General features: G+C 37.4%; 2 protein-coding genes across 3 annotated transcripts; one reads left to right on the top strand and one right to left on the bottom strand.

Moving 5' to 3' along the window:
- Positions 1 to 480: 480 nt before the first annotated feature.
- Positions 481 to 16,061, bottom strand: LOC134671917 (pleckstrin homology domain-containing family F member 2). Of its 2 annotated transcripts, XM_063529781.1 has the most exons (9): positions 15,951 to 16,061; positions 15,703 to 15,767; positions 15,265 to 15,466; positions 9,110 to 9,235; positions 8,462 to 8,568; positions 7,332 to 7,506; positions 5,645 to 5,742; positions 4,235 to 4,310; positions 481 to 2,383 (listed from the first exon to the last, which is right to left on the bottom strand). In XM_063529781.1, exons 1-8 carry the CDS (start codon positions 15,964 to 15,966, stop codon positions 4,251 to 4,253), a joined length of 849 nt encoding a protein of 282 aa, XP_063385851.1. In that variant the 5' UTR covers positions 15,967 to 16,061; the 3' UTR covers positions 481 to 2,383; positions 4,235 to 4,250. The 2 variants fall into 2 exon arrangements, with proteins under 2 accessions (XP_063385851.1, XP_063385850.1); XM_063529780.1 differs by lacking the exon at positions 4,235 to 4,310.
- A 395-nt stretch (positions 16,062 to 16,456) lies between these two features.
- Positions 16,457 to 18,838, top strand: LOC134671911 (ribonuclease kappa-B). The gene is made up of 3 exons (XM_063529773.1): positions 16,457 to 16,625; positions 16,706 to 16,828; positions 17,965 to 18,838. The coding sequence occupies exons 1-3, from the start codon at positions 16,551 to 16,553 to the stop codon at positions 18,064 to 18,066; spliced, it is 300 nt and encodes a 99-aa protein (XP_063385843.1). The 5' UTR covers positions 16,457 to 16,550; the 3' UTR covers positions 18,067 to 18,838.
- The last annotated feature ends 2,798 nt before the right edge of the window (positions 18,839 to 21,636 follow it).

Genomic DNA, 21,636 nt, shown 5'->3' with positions numbered 1-21,636 from the left:
CGTTCTTATTATCATAAATAAGTTATGTTATGAATTATGAACAATATCAATTTTTTTTAATGGAATGACATACATATTTACTTTTGTTTATACCTTTTGCTTCAAATACCTTGTTTGGGCAATTTTGTGTTGTTTTACTGCTGGTTTTTTATCAATTAGTATTATTATTTATATTGCTATGAATGGTGCCAAGTACCTATTTGCCTTTAAGCCTCCATAGTATTTGTCTTATCTCATATACTAAGCGATTAAACAAAAGAATACATCGCTTTTGCGATTGCATATGTGTTTTAGAATTATTTTTTCTTGCTCTAAACAGCACAACACCACCACACACATATGAAAGGTTTAGTCAAATATTTACATTTATATAAGTCTAACACACATTTTTCTGGATACGGTAGATAAATATTTCAACCGTATGAAAGGTTAATAACTTATATATGTTTAGGAGATTTGGTAAAAATAACAATAACGTTATAAAAATATGATTGTATATTTGTCAACTGAAAATTAAACAATATCTTAAAATAATATTGCTTAACAATATTTCGCGAAACGAAAACAGCTAACACTTAGGCCACGTTACATAGGCCAATCTTTAATATTTTATTGTTTTGAAAATAAACTATATCGTGTTTCTGAATGAAACAAATTACGCTACTCAATGCACCTCTTAATTTCTAAAAAAAACTGATATACATACGATTCTAGACAATTACTTTACAATGTACGGATTGATTTAAAAAACAGCCAAATTAAAATTTTAATCAATTATTCTAATAGCAGCAAACCAGTATCATATCCAAAATTTAATAATAAAGTTAGAAACTGCGTAACGTTTAAACCCTGTAAATATCATACCTATTAAATCTCCAATTCAAGTCTAATTCTTAAACCAATCCGCAATAATTAACAATAAAAATAGCAAAATATAAACTATAATAAAGTTTATAATAAAATATGCTAACTCATGTAGAATATTAAATATGTAATGATCGACATAACATTATGACTTAACCTAAGGATTATTGTTAACTTCTGTTAGTACCACGTTAAGGTATTGTTTGTTAAATAAATTAGAATTAAATAAAACCTGCCGTCTCGGTTTGTTTGAGCGATATTAAAGCTGGAAGCAAAACCGAAAGTAATACCAAATATTTACATTCTCATTCAATAAAAAGTTACAATAAAGTGTATTAAAGTACAAATTGTTGAAGAATTTAAGAAATTTACTTGGACCTTGTCTTATAGAAACGATTTTCAGTCAGAAAGAAGTACAGGTAAGTTTAATATTTATCTAACTACATTGCTTTAGATTTTCATCGTGCATTTTCTACAGAAAATGATGTTTTATGCTGCGATCGAGTCTTAGATAGTTTAATAAAAATCGATATTAATTTTTTACAGTAACATTTGAATGCGAAAAGCCAAAGATCGTCAGTTGTTATGAGGCAAATTTGAAATGACGAGAATACGTTTGCCTAACGGCCTTTGTGGTCCCCGTCCATTTTGTTGCAAACAATAATAAATACTCGAAAATTGATGAATTTATAGTTGTTATATATAACTTTATATGTCCCAAATTGTACTTAAACGAATATTTGATAGAAACTTATGTAATAGAATACAGAAAATATACATGAACTAAAATTTGAAGTATCATCCATTTATTGGTTAATAACTGCCATCATCCATTCAATGGTTTCAGTACTAACTGTAACAATGTTATCGCAATAATGCATCATTTAATTTGCCTTACGTTTCTCGATGCTGTAACAACATTTAATAGAATTTGTCTGTGGACTTAAGAGCACGCTGAATATTCTTTATTATATTTTGTACACATATAGTGAAGAAATTAGTAAAATTAGCGAATGTGGTTACATATTAAATTATATGGATTTATCCCATCAATAAATTCCACCAGAGAAATTAATCAAATAAAATAAAAAACAGTTTTTGCTGCAGCCTGTTCATAAGACTTGTAAATATTTTACTTTTGCTCTTTTAGGTTAAACAATCCCATTATAGGCGCCCTATAAATAATAATTAACTTGGGAAAATGTAATCTACTGGTATCAATTACATTACAGGGTCTTCGGGCGCCAATAAATACATTACTTAACCTTTTATCTCACCAAAACTTTAAGAAATATACATTCAAAATGGTCACATTAGTAATTGAAAAATAGTTTGCAACTAGTATACATTATACCTTGATTATAAGGTCGAAAATCACTTAAAATTTGTTTATAAGGGCCGTTAAAAGTTTTGGTAAGATAAGTTTGGAGCTAACTCTAACATCTGTTCACTTGGCGAAATCCTTGGACGAATGGTTGTTGGTCTCTTCAGTCTTATCACCATCACCATAGAATTTTGGCTGAAACATAACAATAAATGTATAGCGAAAGTATTTTTTCTCGTCCTGCAGACTAATCCACTGTGGGAGCATTCCATGAAATTGTCTACCGTTGTCCCGTACAAACGCGAAGTTTCTGAAGATTTAAAGGTATAAGAGTTTCCTTTTCTATGACAAATGGTCAAAAATATGCACAGAAAAATAATCGCCTGCTTTAAATGCCGAGAAAAAAGTCGCAACACAGGAAATACAATGCATTTGTACGGGACAGCCCGTGGAATGCTCCTGTGACAGTATCTTGGGCGCAAGACATGCTACCCGTCTTTAAATAACTGCCTGAATTAGAAAGGGAAGGGAGGGATCTCGTGGGCGAGAAACTGTCGCGGCGCTTTAGTGCCAAGCCTATGTGGTTTAAAAAAGTTGTGAACATTATTGCACACACATTGACGTGACGTTCCACGGTAAATGTACATCATGGCGGTTGGCGCTTACGTCGCGTAGTGTTGTTAATAATAGCGTAAGCGCCAACCGCCATAAGATAACTTATTTAAGAACGTCACATATGTATTGTTTACGACAACATATGGAGATATGGACCTTATTAAACGATATTTATATTTATTCACAAGTTTTCCGAGGAAAAGGTTTGACTTTCAAAGTTGTAATCAGATTTTACTAATCTGATACATTAGAAAGAACTTGAGAGAAGGTAAGCGATCTTGACATGTCTTTTAATAGAAAAACCGCTTTTTAAAAATCAGTAACTATTACTTATGAAAGCAGAAATATATAAACGATCGTATTAGATTCATAAATGTTACATATTTGCCATAACCTATTTTTTAAATGTGTTTTTCAATTAAAAGACACATCAAGATTGTTTACCTTATTTCTAATGCTAAAAAAACGAACTATAGGGGGGAAAATCAGGTGCGGAAAATAGGAAATTCGCAACGAGTGGCGAATTTTAAAACACGACCGAAGGGAGTGTTATAAATGGACACGAGTTGCGAATTACCTATTCGCACATGTATCGCACAACGTTTTACAGTACATATGACCCTTTAAATTTTCGACATAGTTACGTAATGTGCTTATTATAGCACCGGTGTCGTAGCACCATGTACTTACTGTAAAAAAAAACTTATGGTGGTAACTTAAAAAAAATATTAGCGTTGAATGACTTGTATCTCTTTCCTTGGAATAGAAAAACAAAAGAGATGCAGAGCAGTATTTGTGAAAATAAGGCGAAGTGAATTTGCCAGTTGCCAGCATTAGATGCAAACTAGATATGCATGAAGGTATGTATGTACATATATGAACAAATAAATAAAGTAATAGCAAATTATAGGGATGAGGATGGATTATGTATATATGTAAATGGAAGTAAACATGTTGTATGATCGAGACTTGCAAGACGTTAATCAATCTAAAGTAAGGATGACGAAGAATTTCATACATTGACTCACTATTTCCTATCTCTATCGCACGCGCATAATTATGTTGCTGTCCTGCCGATTATGCCGGCGATCAATGCCACTGTGCGAGCGGGACCACAATATAATGATGCACGTGCGATAGAGATAGCAAATGGCGGGTCAATCTACGAAATTCTATGTGCTTAGCGTCCTTACTTTAACACGCTTCAATCAAAACTCAAACTAAATAAAAAAAAACTACAACAACTGATGAGTAGAAACAGAACAAAACCAACGAAATTAATTACAAGTTAAACGTTTAAAAATCCAAATAATAGCTCCAGAACATCTCAAATGATTTGTTGTATAACGGAGCTTAAAATCCACAAAAACAAACACAAAATAAATAAACTCAAATCACCAAAGTGCCGAAGCGTGAATGAGCTTCACTTACTCAATCTGAATTTGTACTATACTGTTGTGACTTTACTTCCAAATCCATTTTTGACACCGTTATAACTTGTAAACCCCTAGAAATAAACAACCAGTCATTGATATTCAAAATCGTCATAAATGAGATAATAAATAAAGAAGGGTTAGTTTTGCATATAAAGCTAAAAATATCACACACACACACACACATAGACAAATACTACTTATATAGCAGTCAGCATTCAAGATACACCTACCATAACCTCGTAAGACCCAGGGCAATATTGGCGCTTTTTAATTTGGAACTTTCTTTTATTTCTATATGAGTTCAAAACTCGAATTTAATTTGTACTTGTATACATACAGGGACTTTCGAGGATAAAACACTGTAATAATTAATGTTCTTTTGAGTATGATACTTTTATACAGTAACAATGATTCAGTCAAGTCACCACACGTCGCTATAATTCACAAATCCTTTCTCCCTCAAATATTGACCGGTTTGTGACTTCACCCAACGCATAGCGCTTTGAAAGTCCGTCTAAGCTAATTTTGCACCGATTTGAATAGAACTATAGTCTCTATCTTTATTAAATACAGGGTGGAAAGATAAGTCGGGCCCTGGAGGGAAACTACCTTAAATCCTTAAGCTGGCTCATTTCACTTAAAGGAGACATTCCTTTATATTTAAAAAGAAAGATAACTGCATTCAAAGAATTTTTCCTTTTTTCTTCAATGTGTCTTGTCTAACAAAATCTTGAGTACTAAATATTAGTTTTTATGGATATTTTGTACGAAAGACGAGTATAAGACCTAATGTTTCTTGGAGAAATGTTATTATTAACATTAACTGTATCGACTAGTAGAATAAAATAGCGAGTGTTTATTATTTGGAATTTTTAGTCGGTTCGAGTCCCGGCCAGGTCCCCGATTTGAGTTTTCGGGCTCCCACTCTGAAGTGATTTTGCCCCACAACTCATTCGGCATTCGGCAGACGTGACCAGCCCAGTCCCATTTTAGCTTGGCCGCCTTCCGAGCTACATCGACGATTTGGGTCTTGGAGCGTAGCGACCCTGCCGGCGATGGCGGGATGAACTAGACTCCTTCTTAAAGGAGTGGCCAGACATAGCACTTGACAGAGATTTGTGGAGAAATTGGGGGGAGGCCTTTGCCCAGCAGTGGGACACGACAGGCTCCAAATAATAATAATAATAATCGAGTCCCGGGCGAGGCAAGCGAGTTTTAGAAAATGTTTGAATGCAGTTTTATTTATTTTTAAAAATAAAGGAATAGTTCCTTTAAGTAAAATGAGCCAGCTTAAGGATTTAAGGTAGTTTCCCTAAAGGGCCCGACTTATCTTTCCACCCTGTATAGTCTGTATTTGTAATAAGGTCCACCGATGTACAGTTAGTGCTGTTTGTAGAGTTTGTACCTCATCATGTTTCTCCTCGGCGCGGTCGTCGTCGTCGTCGCTGTCGTCGTCGGCCGACGAGTCGCCGCCGGAGCCGGCGTTGTCCGACGACGGTTTCACTGGAATGTTGAACTCAGTTTATACATGGACTATGTTGCGCAGACGCCCCATTTTGAATTTTATAAATAAGTTTTTGGCAAAAATTTCATTTTTGGTACCACCTTTTATCGCTAACTGTACTTTTCTTACGACAGACAACTAATACTCGTCGAGACAATTCTAAAAACCCCTAACACAATTAGGTTGCGTTGTTTCATCACAGAGTTCCTATGGCCACCTCCTGTCTCCATCAGCAGACCAGCTCGATGGCACCATAATATTGCATTGTCATCTGATTTATACATGCATGCAAAATTTCAGCTCAATCGGAAACCGGGAAGTGGATCAAATTTAACTTGCAAGATTTGATTACAGACAACGGTCAGGTGAAACTAAATAAAAGCTTGTAATAAAGATTCGTGAGCACCACCATTAACAAAATTGTAGTCGAAGAAATATTATTAGCACGGATAAATGTTATCTCTTTTACAATAGGGTAATAAAACAATTAGCTTCTGTAAACAATCTTGATCCCAGTTACTTTGCTATATTTTCATTTCTAAGTTTTCGTAGTATTCCAACTTTTCAATACACAGTCTACTATATAAAAGAAAAAAGATTTATGTAAAGAACATTAATTTCAAAGTAAATACGACCTGTGTGGAAAAAAAGTTTCATTTACCTAATAATGTGTCGATATATTATCCCAGAAACACAGTGTCATAACTAGTTAGGTATTCCACCTATGTAGATGGGACGTGCGGCGAAGCACAAATTTAGCGATACTACAATTTTATATTAAAGGAAAATAAATTAAAAATGTACCCTTCGGGCATTATTGTTTTTCTTAAACTTAACATCTTTTCGCAGTCAATAAATCAGTAACCCCCTTAATGAACGCGCTACATACAAACCTCAATTAGCTAAGTATCGTTGTCCTCATCTGTCAAGAAAGGGTTTAAAACATAATTTAACTAAATTAGGCCCGTAAAGTTTTATGAATTTAGGGCTGATTGCGGCTGAATGAGGGGGCGAACTCACATGCGATTTTAGTTACACTGCGGACTGTTTTACGTCCAATTCAACCGATCGATCAAAAACCGCAATGTACGAGGGGTGTTCAAAATTTAAGAAGAGGTTGTAAGATATCAATACCGAGAATATTTTGAACGCCCCTCGTAATGAAACTCGCATGCGAGTTCTCGCATCGTCTAAATGAGCTGTTAGGCTAGGTTCACACGGGGTAAATTTTTCCCGTATACCGAATACGGGATTTTATCGAATACCGTAGTGACAGCAAAATTTGTATGGCAACTCTGAAAATCGTTCACATGGCGTCTATTCGAGAAAATCTCGAATTCTAGACATATTTTTTACCGTATACCGTAGCGTCTTGCCACTGGGAATGCGAGATCCTCGAAACGATTTTATCGAATGCGATACTCAGTGGCGCTTACGTTTACGTTGAGTCGTTCACACAGACAAACTGGTTTCTCGAGACGCGCGCGGCGGCAGGCAGCCGGCAGTTGTGTTAGCATCGAATCGAATAGTCGCCGTGTGAACGTAGCCTAAGGGGGTATATTTACACAGTTCGTAGTAAATATCTCACCGGGCGTGTTGGTGTTGGCGGGCTGGTTGGGCTGGTTGGGCCGCGCGCGCTCGCGGGTGAGCTCGTCGTAGCACTGCAGGCACACGCGCAGCGGCTTCTCGCTCTGCCCGCGCAGCACGTAGCGCTTCGACGAGCACGGCCCGCACACCACCGACCCGCACTTGCGACAATGGTGCTGGAATATTATACAATAGAATAGAAAAAGTTTATTTGGTGTCGAAATAAAACTTAACCTAAAAAGTTTTTGACAAAAATTTCGTTTTTGGTACAAACTTTTATTGCAGACTGTACTTTTTTTACGACAGACAACTAATACTCATCGAGACAATTCTAAAAACCCCTAACACAATTAGGTTGCCTTGTTTCATCACAGAGTTCCTATGGCCACCTCCTGTCTCCATCATCAGACCAGCTCGATGGCACCATAATATTGCATTGTCATCCGATTTATAAATGCATGCAAAATTTCAGCTCAATCGGAAACCGGGAAGTGAATCAAATTTAACTTGCAAGATTTGATTACAGACCGACAGACAGACAACGGGACAGGTGAAACAGAATAAAAGCTTGTAAAATACGTCTTATTCTCATACATACTAACACCAAAATGGATGCCACTCAGCATTTGCCGATGGCGAAGATACTTCGCCATGGCGCTGGTTTTCAGGGCAACCAGAGATAAAAACACAATAAAATAAACATTTTATATTCGATATAGCCCAAGCCCTCTCGCGCATGAGAGGAGGCCTGTGCCCAGCAGTCAGTGGCGTAGCGAAGGCGTGGGCGAAGTGGGCCGTCGCCCACGGCAAAGAAAAGGGCCTCGCAGATGCGACTTCGCCCACGGCTAGATTAGTTCACGCCACTGCCAGCAGTGGAACGTATATAGGCTGAATTATAATTTTTATATTCTATGATCATATTACATTAATGAAATTATTTCCAGATAAAATTGTTTGAAGAAGAAGAAGAAGAGGAGACGTCCACAAGCGCGCACGGTTACAGTAGCCCGAGATATGAAGTAGGCGTGGCTTCCAAAGGGTCCCGTTTTTACCATTTGGGTACGGAACCCTAATAACAGTCATAGGGACCATTGAACGCGAGAGGTAACATAATAAAGATGGATGACTTACTCTCCTGTTGAGGACAGTGAACTGTGTCTTCTTGCAGTGCATGCAGATGGACGCCTCGTTGTCGGGCACCCATACTGCAGCGTGCTCCGACGGTGGCTGCTTTCCGCCTGCGGACATATCGACGTTGGAAATGATGGACAAAATTACCCCTTATACAGATACAATTATGTCTTCTTCTTCCTCGCATTATCCCGGCGATTTCCTCACGATGTTTTCCTTCAGCGAAAAGCAACTGGTAAATATTAAATGATATTTCGTACATAAGTTCCGAAAAACTCATTGGTACGAGCCGGGGTTTGAACCCGCAAACCGCAAACTGCAAATTAATTGCAAATTAAAAAAATGTAGGAGCGAATAGTTATCGTCCCACAGAAAATTTGAATTTTGCGCCGTATTCTACTGACAAACTTGTTAGACCGGCTCATAGTCTAATAAAACATGGTCTTCTCTTCCCAGAGTGACACAAGCCTACGTCACAATAACATGGCCGCTATATATACCTAGCGCTATCGCATATTATCATATAGCGCTGTCGCATGATGACGTAGGCTTGTGTCAGTCAGGTGACCTAGAAAAGACGGGAAGAGAGTACCAGGTGGAGTATATTATTATACCATGGACCGGCTATAAAAACAAGTGGTTCCTTACTTTTCCTGAGCAAGTCCTCTATGCATTTCTCTATGTGCGCCATCCACTCCTCCTTTTCGGTGGCCGTGGCCGCGTACACCGCGAACGACTTGGACGCCGTGCGGATCAGCCACCCATTGCGGTATTCTACACAAATAAAACAAACAAATTAAATTATTGTAATTTAAACTTTCACGATTATTAAACATAATTAAATTGCACACCGGGACTTAATCGCGTATTTAAGTTTTAAGATATATCTCCGGCTTTTTTTTTTATTATGACTAGCCGAGGCGTAGACGTGGCCTACGATGGAGCGAGCTCGCCCAGAAGGTGCCTGTTCACTCTTGATTTGAACGTTTCGGGGACGGCGTTGTCCCCGTGGTCGGCGTGGTTCAACGCCCACGCATGGTGGTGGTGGTCGTGGTCGAAACGTCGGAGGTAAATCTTAAAACTTAAATACGCGTTGTGCAATTTAATACAATAAAATATATTTTTTTTAATTCTTCTTGATATTCTTTGTATATTCTCTTCTATTGAGGTACACAATAATGAGAATTTGTAAATAAAAATAAAACGAATCTATAATTTCCTGTTAGGTGCAGGGGAGAAATTTCGACTAATCGAAATATCTTCCATGTTTTCATTGTTAACTAGAGTGCCATATATGTCCAGAAAGCAAAATGATGTGTTGTGTGTGACTCTAGTTAATAATGTAAAACATGAAAGATATTTCTTGGGTCGGTTGTGGCGGGATACCGCTCTGGACCGATCAGAGTGGCGTGCTCTTGTGTTGGAGGCCAAGACTCATTTTGGGTCACCGCACCAACCAAGTAAGTAAGTAGTAAGTATGAAAGATATTTCGATTATTTGAAATCAACCCACAGTCGAAATGGCCCCCCTGCACCTAATCATTATTTTTTTGGACCATACAGACGCAGAAAAACAAAAGGACTCATATACTCGACTATGCCATTAATGCCCTTATAAAATAAAGACTTCATCATCCTTATAAAATATTGGAAATATCTCTACATTTTGTATGGTTGATACGGAAATACTCGGAATACCTATTTAGGATAGGATTTCGTATGGAACTATAAATATAGTAAGCTACGTTATTTTTAACCGACTTCCAAATCTCAAAGAAGGAGGTTCTCAATTCGGTTGTATGTTTTTTTTTATTTTTTTTTTATTTTTTTTTATGTTTGTTACTCCATAACTCCGTCATTACTGGACCGATTTTGAAAATTCTTTTTTTGATTGAATGTATATGCATACAGATTGGTCCCGTTTTTGTCAAAATCCAGTTCTGATGATGGGATCCATGAGGAATCGAGGGAACTCCTCAAATCTTAAAGGCATACACATAGTGATTTTTGGTTTATTATCAACGAATCAAGCATATACATCCAAAAAAGTGACATTTGATGAAGTGGAACTGCTGATGATGATCAGAACGGAACTCTTCAACGACGCATAGTTCACGGTTGGCGATTTGTCCTCTTCGTTATGTTTGTTAAGCAAGTTAAATTTTTAAGCCACATTTTTGTCAAGCTCGAGTTCTGATGATGGGATCCATGAGGAATCAAGGGAACTCCTCAAATCTTAAAGGCATGCGTATAGAGATTTTTGTATTTACATCAGAAAATCAAGCATTTTCATTAAAAACTGTTGCATTTGATGAAGTGGAACTGCTGATGATGATCAGAACAGAACTCTTCAACGACGCATAGTTCACGGTTGGCGATTTGTCCTCGTCGTTATGTTTGTTAAGCAAGTTAAGTTTTTAAGCCACATTTTTGTCAAGCTCGAGTTCTGATGATGGGATCCATGAGGAATCAAGGGAACTCCTCAAATCTTAAAGGCATGCGTATAGAGATTTTTGTATTTACATCAGAAAATCAAGCATTTTCATCAAAAACTGTTGCATTTGATGAAGTGGAACTGCTAATGATGATCAGAACAGAACTCTTCAACGACGCATAGTTCACGTTTGGCGATTTTTCCTTTTCGTTATGTTCGTTAAGCAAGTTAAGTTTTTAAGCCACATTTTTGTCAAGCTAGAGTTCTGATGATGGGATCCATAAGGAATCGAGGGAACTCCTCAAATATTAAAGGCATACGTATAGATTTTTTTGTATTGTCATCATAAAATCAAGCATTTACATTCAAAACTGTCGCATTTGATGAAGTGGAACTGCTGATGATGACCAGAACAGAACTCTTCAATGACGCATGGTACACGTTTGGTGATTACGAATTTCGATTTTGACTTGGACTGGGACCCGGGTCCGGTTCGGACCCGGATCCGGTTCGGACCCGGACCTGGACTCGGATCCGGATTCGGACCCGGACTCGGAACCGGACTCGGACCCGGACTCGGATCCGGACTCGGACCCGGTCTCGGACCCAGACACGGACCCGGACTCTGACCCGGACTCGGACCCGGACCTTGACCCAGAAAACCACTATGATACCTTAACTAAATAAACAACTATGATTACCTACCATAAAATTAATGTAGGTATAAAGTACGATGATGCCAATCTTACTAGCCCCTCCCGCTTAAACCCCCGTACACCGCACGGCATGCGCCATTAAGTGGGTTAGGTTAGGTTTGAACTGCGATCCTCACAGAACCGAACAAGGATTAGGTTAGGTTAGAACTGCGAGCCTTACAGAAACGAAATGCTACTTGAAAAGTGGGTTTGATTAGGTTCGAACTGAGAAGTGGGTTAGGTTAGGCTAGAACTACGACCCTCATGGCTCCTCTTCACGGTGGGCCAACGCCGGCCACTCCAAGGGACGCATTTATGCGTTAGAGGGAGCAAGTGATAGTGCATGGCTGCGTCCCTTGGAGTGGCCGGCGTTGGCCCATCCTGTAGAGGAGCCATTATACAGAAGCGAAATGCTAGTAAAAAAGTGGGTGGTTTTACCTCCTTTTCTACATAGTGTACCATCTACAATAATCTTTCATCGGCCCCCATGGAAGTCGGTTTTTTTTTCTTAAAAATTATATCATATCAAATCCAAATACATTATCACTTCACTCCCCTTTTTTATAATGATGTTGACTTAACACATACAAAATGTGCCAATGTAAATAACACCTTATTACGCCTACATTAAGTTACATTTTTGGATGGTGTCAAATGTAAGGTCAACAAGATAGTGTAAGTATTGATCTTGATATCGTTATGTGTTTATTTGGTCACGTTGCCACTAATACCTGTCCGGGATAAGTACACATCCGTAAACTCATACCCCCTTATTCATAAAACTTTACGGGCCTGATTTAGTTAAATTGTTTTATCCCTTTCTTACAAATACTTAAGTCAAAATGACAGATAAGGATTAACGATTATTAGATTTATTAGCTAATTGAATATTGTAGCGCGCTTATGAATAAAAGGGTTAGTATTTTGATAGCAGAATATCAATTTTAGTAGAAAGTATTAATAGAATCAGAATATTTATACATCAACTTACCATCTCACTTGAATAGACATAATTATGATTTATTTCGACGTAAACAATATACCAATATACGGAGGAATTGGTTATTGGGTGAATCAACTTTTTCTTGTCACTAGTTGCCATGGTTACGGTCTCCTGGGTCACTCTTAAAATACTAGTTATTTCGTATTTAAATGAACCAAACTTGATTTTTTTGGTAGTTGTCTAAGGCCTTTCCACAATGGGACATCTACTAAGCACGTTTGCAGAATATGGTACAACAGCTCTTCTAAGAAACAATGCTACTATTGTCTCCTGGCTTATGGGACAGAATAACAACAAGAAATAGCTGATGAACCCTATTATAACATAAATATTTAAATATCTTCTTACCAAACCCTACAAGATAACCAATGGTGAAATAAGATAATATCAATAAATATGCCCCAATCCCTACTTATATTATAAACTAGTGACCCGCCCCGCTTCGCACGGGTGGAACCTTAACAAATTATATACCTAAACCTTTCTCAATAATCACTCTATTGATAGATAAAACCGCATGAAAATCCGTTCAGGTTTCGAGTTTATCGCGAACAAACATAGAAACAGACAGACGCAGTGGGGCACCCTGTTTTATAAGGTGTAGTGATGTGACAGTAACTCTTTCTGTTACCACTTAATACTTAAACTGCTGAACTGATTAAAATGAAAGGTATGGAAATAGTTTGAAGCCTGAGGAAGGACATAGGATAGTTTTTGTCAATCAAACCATGTATACTTTGTTTGTGTGGTATGATTTACTGCAACTGCGGGCAGAATCTAGTTGAAGACAAATTGAAGACTTCTTTGACAACCACAATTTTTTTTGGCAACAGACCCGTTATTGATGATATTTTACTTTAAAGGAACTATTGCTGATTCTCTCTCTCTCTCTCTCTCTCTTTAGCCTTTTTCTACCCTTCGGGTGTAGGCCTCCTTCATTTTACGCCATTGGTCACGGTCTTTTGCAACCTGAAGCCACTTCTTCCCCGCAGTCCTTTTGATGTCGTCGTCCCAACGCATCTTGGGTCTACTTTGGGGACGCTCTTCCCCCCATGGTCGCCACTCGAGTAGTCGTTTACTCCACGAGTCGGTCTTTCTTGCTATATGACCCGCCCATTCCCATTTCAAATTTGCTACGCGTTTTACAACATCCGTGACCTTGCTCTGCTGTCTCAGCCACTCGTTTGTTTTACGGTCTCTCAATGTGACCCCCACCAGTTTTCTCTCTAGCGCCCGCTGGACAACGTTCAGTTTATGTAATATGTCCTTAGTGAAAACCCAGGTTTCAGCTCCATAGGTGAGAACAGGTAGGATTTAGATTGCTGATTAATTTATGCCTAAGTGACGTTGATTGCCCACACCACACCCACATTTGCCACATTGAGTTGACGTTGAAGCCCTCTCGCGCATGAGAGGAGGCCTGTGCCCAGCAGTGGGACGTATATAGGCTGAAATGATGATGATGATGATGACGTTAATTGTTGCTGCTTGTGCATTTGGCTGTTTTTTTTTCGGCAGACATCTTGAGGTCTCATGGACCCCAAGGGGTGTGTGGAACACGCCAGTAGAGCACACTTTTAGAATAGCAGACCAGTGTAACTATGTGCTTAGAATTACATTTTTAAGGTGACATAAGCTGATCAGCTGGTTTCAAAGGTTTCTTGATAGAAGTCCTATTAGTGTTGGTACCAAACTAAGTTTGAAGGTGATTCATCAAAACAATTTGCAAATCTAGTATTAAATATATTTTTTTATGTACTTATCAAATATGTACCTACAATTTTTTTTTTATATATTGCAGTCATCATATAAAGTAATAAACCATCATCAGGACCGACTGTATTAGTAACAATACAACCCAATTGAAAATATTTAGCGCAAAATTCGTGTAAATACAGTGGCATCAGTGTGGCACCAAAAGGATACCTAGGTACATTTATATTGATAAGAATAAAATATTACCTATGATTCATCACACTGATTCATACTCCTAACTTGTATTTAATATTTGTATTTGTATGCTTGGGACAGTTACTATGCTAATGATGAGGGTTCTGTATCATCACACATATTATTAATAAGTAACATTACATTCAGTCCATCATAAATCTCGCTAATTTTTATTAGTATTTTATTTTTTATTGTCCCATATTTGCTGTGTTACTTTATTTTTTTATGTTTTACTGCCATAGACAACAAAATATAAAGAAATGGAACCATACATACATAGACATATAGAAAGACAGACAGCGGACACTTAATAACTGGGTTTAATTCAACTAACACTCTTCAGGACAGAAACCTTAATAATGGTTTCAAATAAGGGCATAACCAGGCAAGAGAAGCATTTAAGGTATTATCAATCTCATTTGTTGTTAGTTTGGACTGAATAAAGCCCCTTGTAAACCATAAAATCCCTAGGATAAGGTTGCTAAATTTGCTTACTTTTATACAAAACATTATAGCTGGGGTATAAGATAGGGTGCTGTTCTTGGGACATTGACATTGTAGTCGCCATCAGATATATCGGAACGGCCAAGGTGTTCACAATATCTGAGCACGCGCTCTAACTCCCTGACAATAGAGGCGTGTTCAGATATTTGTAAGCACCTTGGCCGCTCCGATATATCTGATGGCGACTGTAGGACAATACTTAATTCGCAAACACTTACGTCCATCATCCTTCAAAGCCTCCAGTTTCACTTCTTCTAGTGGAATGACATGTTGCTTGTTACATTTCTTTTTGTTTATAACAATGTTTCCGTAGACCAGGATGTCATTAAATAGGAAGAACTGGCGAGCTTTCGGTTTCTTCCTGCACATTTTGGTTAAGACACCCTCGCCCACAAGAACTCTGCCTTGTTCTGCCAAGGGCTGAAAAAATAGAAATTGAAAATTGATGGTAATAGTTCCATTAAAAGAAATATAATCTGTACTTGTTATGGCTCAAATATAACGCTATAATGAAAAGTCCTGAAGCCAAATTTGCCTTTTGTGCCGTAGACTTATCTTACTAAGTTAGTTGGCTGATAACGAGAGTAGGTAGCATTTGCAAACTTCGAAAGTTTTCAGAGTTTTCGAGCCGATCTCAAAACTTCGAACTGCCTTACCTGACCCGAACTGCCGAAGCAGTTCTCCACCATAGCAATTCTTCTTGCATTTGCTTCACTATTTACTGAAAAAACAAGAACAATCTAAGTACAGTAATTTGCGGTACAAAATCAAAGTTTGACGTCAAACTAAGGGGGCATACAATGACAGTAATGAACTTGGAATAACAACCAAAAGTTAATGGTTGGCACTTTTTTATAACGATAACAAGTTGGTATTATTATGATTTTCAAATTAAATTACGTACCCAAACGATCCACCATTATTAAATTTTTATTTTGAGTTTCAGATTCCGTCAAGAATATGTGTCATTCGTTCACGCAAAATGTTTACAATGTTTCCATATCAATAAAATATAATTCAAGTCATAATTTTATTTTAGTTTCATACAATAAAATTACGCACATAATTTAACGCACATAGCTTTTTATTTGGTTCCTTTATTAATGACGATTTTTGTAATAATACGATTAATATTTTATTGTAAAAAATATCTGTACTTTGATTCATCGGTTTCTTACAGCACTACGATTTACCGGTATTTCATTGTAAGACCTTTTATACACTCGCTCGTGGCAAGATTAGCCGATAAGGGATATGCTTGCTCTTTCTCTCTTAATATCTCAAGTAGTAAGTGTGAAAGAGTATTGGCTACAAGCTGAGGTCTCGTGCCAACTTACCAAGTATGTAACATGGGCTTAAGATTCATAGACACTTCTATGCTATTTACCGTAAACCATGGACAATTTCAGATCATGTGAGAGAACATCCATTTTTTGACACTAGCTGACAGGTTTTGGTCGATAATTCCCGTATATTTGTTCGTATATCCTTAATAACGAACAAAATGGGTTTCACAATCTGCGGCCCTAAACTGTCCCTATGTGGGCTTGTATTGAGCGTGTGGGGGATCATCCAGTTGGTAAGTAAATGACTCAATTTTCATGTTTCATCCTTGTGAACATGTTGGCCATGATTTCAGCTAAATCTTGAATGTTTCAGACTCTGATGGGCGTTTTCTATTATATCAGAGCAGTAGCCTTATTGGAGGATCTTCCCCTTGAAGAAGGAGCACATGATAGCATTGAGCATTTCATTACAGAAGTGGAAACTGGATATGATCAGGTGAGCCCTAATTCCAATCCATTTGACTGTCAATGTAAAACTATTCGTTTGTCTGCAAAAGTTCTTATTCAGGTTTTTCTTTAGGACAGAGGGATATTATATAGATCTTCATCCTCGAAATAATGTACCCAACAAAACAATAATCATGTGACAAATTTTTTACACAATAGGTAATATTACGCAAAACTCTGCATAGAGGGCGTCACTAGCATAAACGCAGGGCCTACCGCGAAATACGAAAATCAAAAATTCGATTTCTGCCTCCCTATCACTCTTACCTATTCGATCGATAGAGAGGCAGATAACAAAGTTTCGCGTTATGCCACCTGTAAACAAACCACCTTGATGCATCAATGTCATAGTGAAAACTTGTCAAAAAACTGTTTAAGACCTAGTAATAAGTTACTCTATGTTTTACTGTGTGCACTAGTCCTAGACTCTGGTGGCAGAACATTGCAGTAATACACCCTATTAACACTACTAAAATAGAATTCACATAATCATAATATTTGTTGTATACTGGAAGGTTGTTAGATGTAAAGTTTTTTCTTATAACTAAGTTCTTATTGTTGGTTCCTATTTGGCTATGGCTCCTTAAAAGCAGCAGAACTGACTAACTGGACCAAAAGTATGTTTTAAAACCACAAAAAAAATGTTGTCAAGTTCCTTTGGTTTTTTCTGTAAAATAATTATTGCAATACAGATAGATGTTCATAACGATGTACAGTATGTCTAAGCTAACTGCACAAAGTTTGAAAAACTTAAATTCTTTTCTTTTCATTGGAATCCGAGAATTATGATGGTGCATTCTGTCACTGAAACTACAATTTGGTTTACCCTCCTAAGGCCCCACCATACAAATGAAAAATCGAAAAAATGCCACTGAAATTTGAACTTGTAGTGTAGGAAACAGAGTTGATTTTGCATTGTTGGAAAATAGAACGAAATAAAGCAAAAACGGCTGTTCCACTTGAATAGGATATCTAATTTCATCAAACTGAAGCGGTACTATAGGTAGGACTGTCTGAGGAGGTGAAATCTATCCGAATTCCCAAATGAAAAAATAATTTATTGGTTCTTAGTTCAGTTCTTTATAATGTTTGTAAAGCCTAATAAAAGTAAATGTAATTTTTCAGAATGCCTACAACTGCTGGATTGCGGCTCTGCTCTATGTTATCACGCTGGTGATCTCTGGACACCAATTCTGGATGAACAACCGTTCCTCAGTTAACATGTAAATACTATATTGGTGTGAAAGTGTTATCGCTGATGTTTCTATCAATGCTCGAAACCGGTTTTTTCTTCATACAAAAAATACCGGTATTATTACGTTCTTTTTCGTTCTTTCCAATTATTTTTGATGGGTCAATCTAATAATACGAACTCATTACTTAAATACATGATTCAGTCCTACGGAAAGAGCATAAAGTTATTAAAAATATTAGGCTATTTTGGGATTAAAAAAAAACCGGTTCCGAGCCCTGGTTTCTATATTTCACATTGGTGACAGACATTCAACTCCAATAGTGAATTCTAGAAACACAGACATGTGTTGCATAACTGCTCTTAGCAACTCCATTCCATTAATAATTTATTGAATGAGTATTTGAATCTTGTAAACATAGTCAGAGGTGTAGAAAAAAACTCATTTTGAAATGTTTTACAATTCAAAGACACCCGTGATGTCAGAGCATTATACTTACCACCAAATTGTAATATCATAATTTCTAATCAATATAAATGATAGGTACCCTTTAAGTGGAGATGTTCTTTTGTTTCTTGGAAATGTTCTATTGTATAGTCTCAAACATTTAACAATTATAATTCATAAAATAATTTATTTAAAAAGAAAATCCACTCTTCGAAATCATTTAAACCAACATGGCAAACTTGTGGAAGTTTATTATAATAAGTATTATTACTCCTTATTGCTGTTAAATTGTACATACCAATATACATTGTACATTATGAAAGGCTTAGTTTTTCTTGAATAAAGATATTAATGTTAGATGTCTTGTGTATTTTTATTTTTTAATTATTTGTTTAGACAAGGATTGTTGATATATTTAAGACGTGTTGGCGCGCCTAATAGAGGCTTCTGGTGACCAGAGGGCTGGCCACTATTTCGCCCAGCGTATTAGTATCGCCATACAGCGGGGAAATACGATACGGCCACTACGGCCAGCCCTCTGGGCACTTTGCCCATCGACGGCGATCTAGGCCAAATTTTTTTATCTGTTTTTAAGTTTTATTATGTTTGTTTATTTCTTTCTTTGTTTTTATCAATGAAATAAATTGGTACTTCTATGAAATTATAAGTTTAAACAGAGATATATATAACTCCGTATAAGTTAAATAAAGTCTAAGAAAAAAACGTGCCTCGGACGGCCAAGCAAAAGTCATTCTCGAATAGATGGCGCCATTACCTTTGGCCTATTCTCGGCTAGATGGCGGTAAACGGACACCGTTTGGTATTTAACAATTTTAACACATATCAGTGAAAGAACATGGGTCAGTACGGAACAATAAAAATTAAGAATCATTTATCCGTAAACATATTTTGATTATTTTATACATTTTCAATTTTATTTTAAGTTTTTATCGTGTGTCGATATATGGCAGTAAATGTACCGTGACTACAAAATTGACAATGACAAGACCCCTCTATATTATCTATTCTTTTTGGTTTAAATAACACTTGCACAGTCATTGCAGTCTGATCCGAGGCATAGCTGATACGTAGGTAGTATCTTCTTAGTAGTTTGTGGCCCGAGCTATCAATATATTTTGCTTGCTGAGGGTGAGGACTCGAGATTAGCAATCGTCGCCGTCGTAGCTAAAACTATCTTCGCCCTCTTGCACAAATAAGTCAAATAAAACTAACTATTAAAACTTCTTACTTCTTTTCCTAATTTTACTCACGACGTGCCAGTATTCTCTTTGCCAAAAATATCAATTTTACTACATGTCACAATATAGCCACAAAGTTGTCAAAAAGAAAAATTGCCAGAGAATTACTATACATATATTATTATACTCATTGGCAGAGAAGCAACAACAAAGAGAATTATAATCACTACCTTCGCAACAACGCGAACGTTATTTTCAAAATGCTACACTTTTGTGGCGTTTGTTATATGTGCTTGAGTATTTGGGCCATATTCCAACTGGTAAGTAGCTAAAAAACACAGGTTCTTGCCAGTGGCGGATTTGCCCCCTAACGCTACGTCTTACGTAGGCGAACAACGAGCGAACGCGGCGCGGCGCGGCGCGGCGAAAGCGGCCGCCGCCGCGCCGCGCCGCGCCGCGCCGCCTGACATTCGCGTGCAAATCGCGCCGCACCGCGTTCGCAACGAGATTGCTTACGTAGGACACTTCTATGGGCATCAAAGGATTGATTTCGCCGCGCCGCGCCGCGCCGCGTTCGCGCGTTGTTCGCCTACGTAAGACGTAGCGTAAGGCACAGTATATAGGCCCGGGCCTAGGGCTGCAAGATATTTAGGGGCGGCTAAATTGTGACAAAAAATTCGCTGATGGTAACAAGAAATAACTCAAAATGTAGTCAATACTATGGGTGCCTTGAAAGGGGCGGCTACAGGGCCTGGGGCCTAGGGCGGCAAAAACTGCAAATCCGCCACTGGTTCTTGCATTTTTAAATATAAACTACACGGCTTTAAATTTTCATCGGGCGCATAAGTAAATTGGATTTGGTGATTTTATAAATTTATACCTCAGATTTTAGAGGATATAACCAAATGGTTATTATATTTATATCCTCTAAGTTTTATATCATAAATATGCCAGTAAAGACTCGGAACCGGTTTTTTCTTTAAAAAAAATACCGGTATTCGATTTTTTTCGTTCTTTGGTTTATTAAATATTTAATTTTTAATGGGACAATCTAATATACGAAGTTGTAAACTAAATGCATGATACAGTCCTACGTAAAGAGCATAAAATATTGATTATTAAAATATTGGGCTATTTCCGGTTTTACAAAAAAACCGGTTCAGAGCCCTAGTGCCAGTATGGTATGTGTGAGTATAATGCTAAACGGTAGGGTTCGAGAAGTCTACGAGAAACTACAAAAATATCGTGGAGGTTCAACTAAAGCTCTTTATTTATTTTTCTTCTTAAGTTAGGTTAACTAAAGCTTATTATTATATTGCAGACTATAATGGGCATATTATACAAGGTTGAATCCCTAAGTTTAATCGAGGATACTGAAGCGCATGAGTTCGTGGACACCCAAGACTTTATAAATAAAACGAAAAAACACTATAAACAGGTACGTATGTCACAATGTATGTATTGTGAATTTATGTTTATGTGAGAATATGTGTTTTTGACCTTATGTTGTACTGTGCAATAGGGTAAATTGAGTTTAGGTTCAAGTGAACCGGAAACATTTCGTCGCTTTGCTACAGGTAGCTAAAAGTCCATCCGTTCGACCCCAATTTTGGGGTTAGCCATAAGCCGCGCGTGGCGCTGTCGCCACCTACTAGCGGCCATATCTGTGCTGATCGTGACTGACGCGTTTTGTTAGAGAGTGAGTCTTCTGTCTAGTACTATTATTTATTCTGTGGTATTTGTTGTTATAGCGGCAACAGAAATACATCATCTGTGAAAATTTCAACTGTCTAGCTATCACGGTACGTGAGATACAGCCTGGTGACAGACGGACGGACGGACGGACAGCAGAGTCTTAGTTAATAGGGTCCCTTTTACCCTTTGGGTACGGTACCCTAAAAACGTTAAATGCTGAATTTTCTAGGTAGGGACAAACTGCTTCGTCGCCGTAATTTTTT

Source organism: Cydia fagiglandana, chromosome 16 (genome assembly GCF_963556715.1).
Source record: "Cydia fagiglandana chromosome 16, ilCydFagi1.1, whole genome shotgun sequence".
Lineage (NCBI taxonomy): Eukaryota > Metazoa > Arthropoda > Insecta > Lepidoptera > Tortricidae > Cydia > Cydia fagiglandana.
The sequence above is the reverse complement of the archived record's forward strand: the minus strand, read 5'-3'. Positions and strand labels throughout refer to the sequence as shown.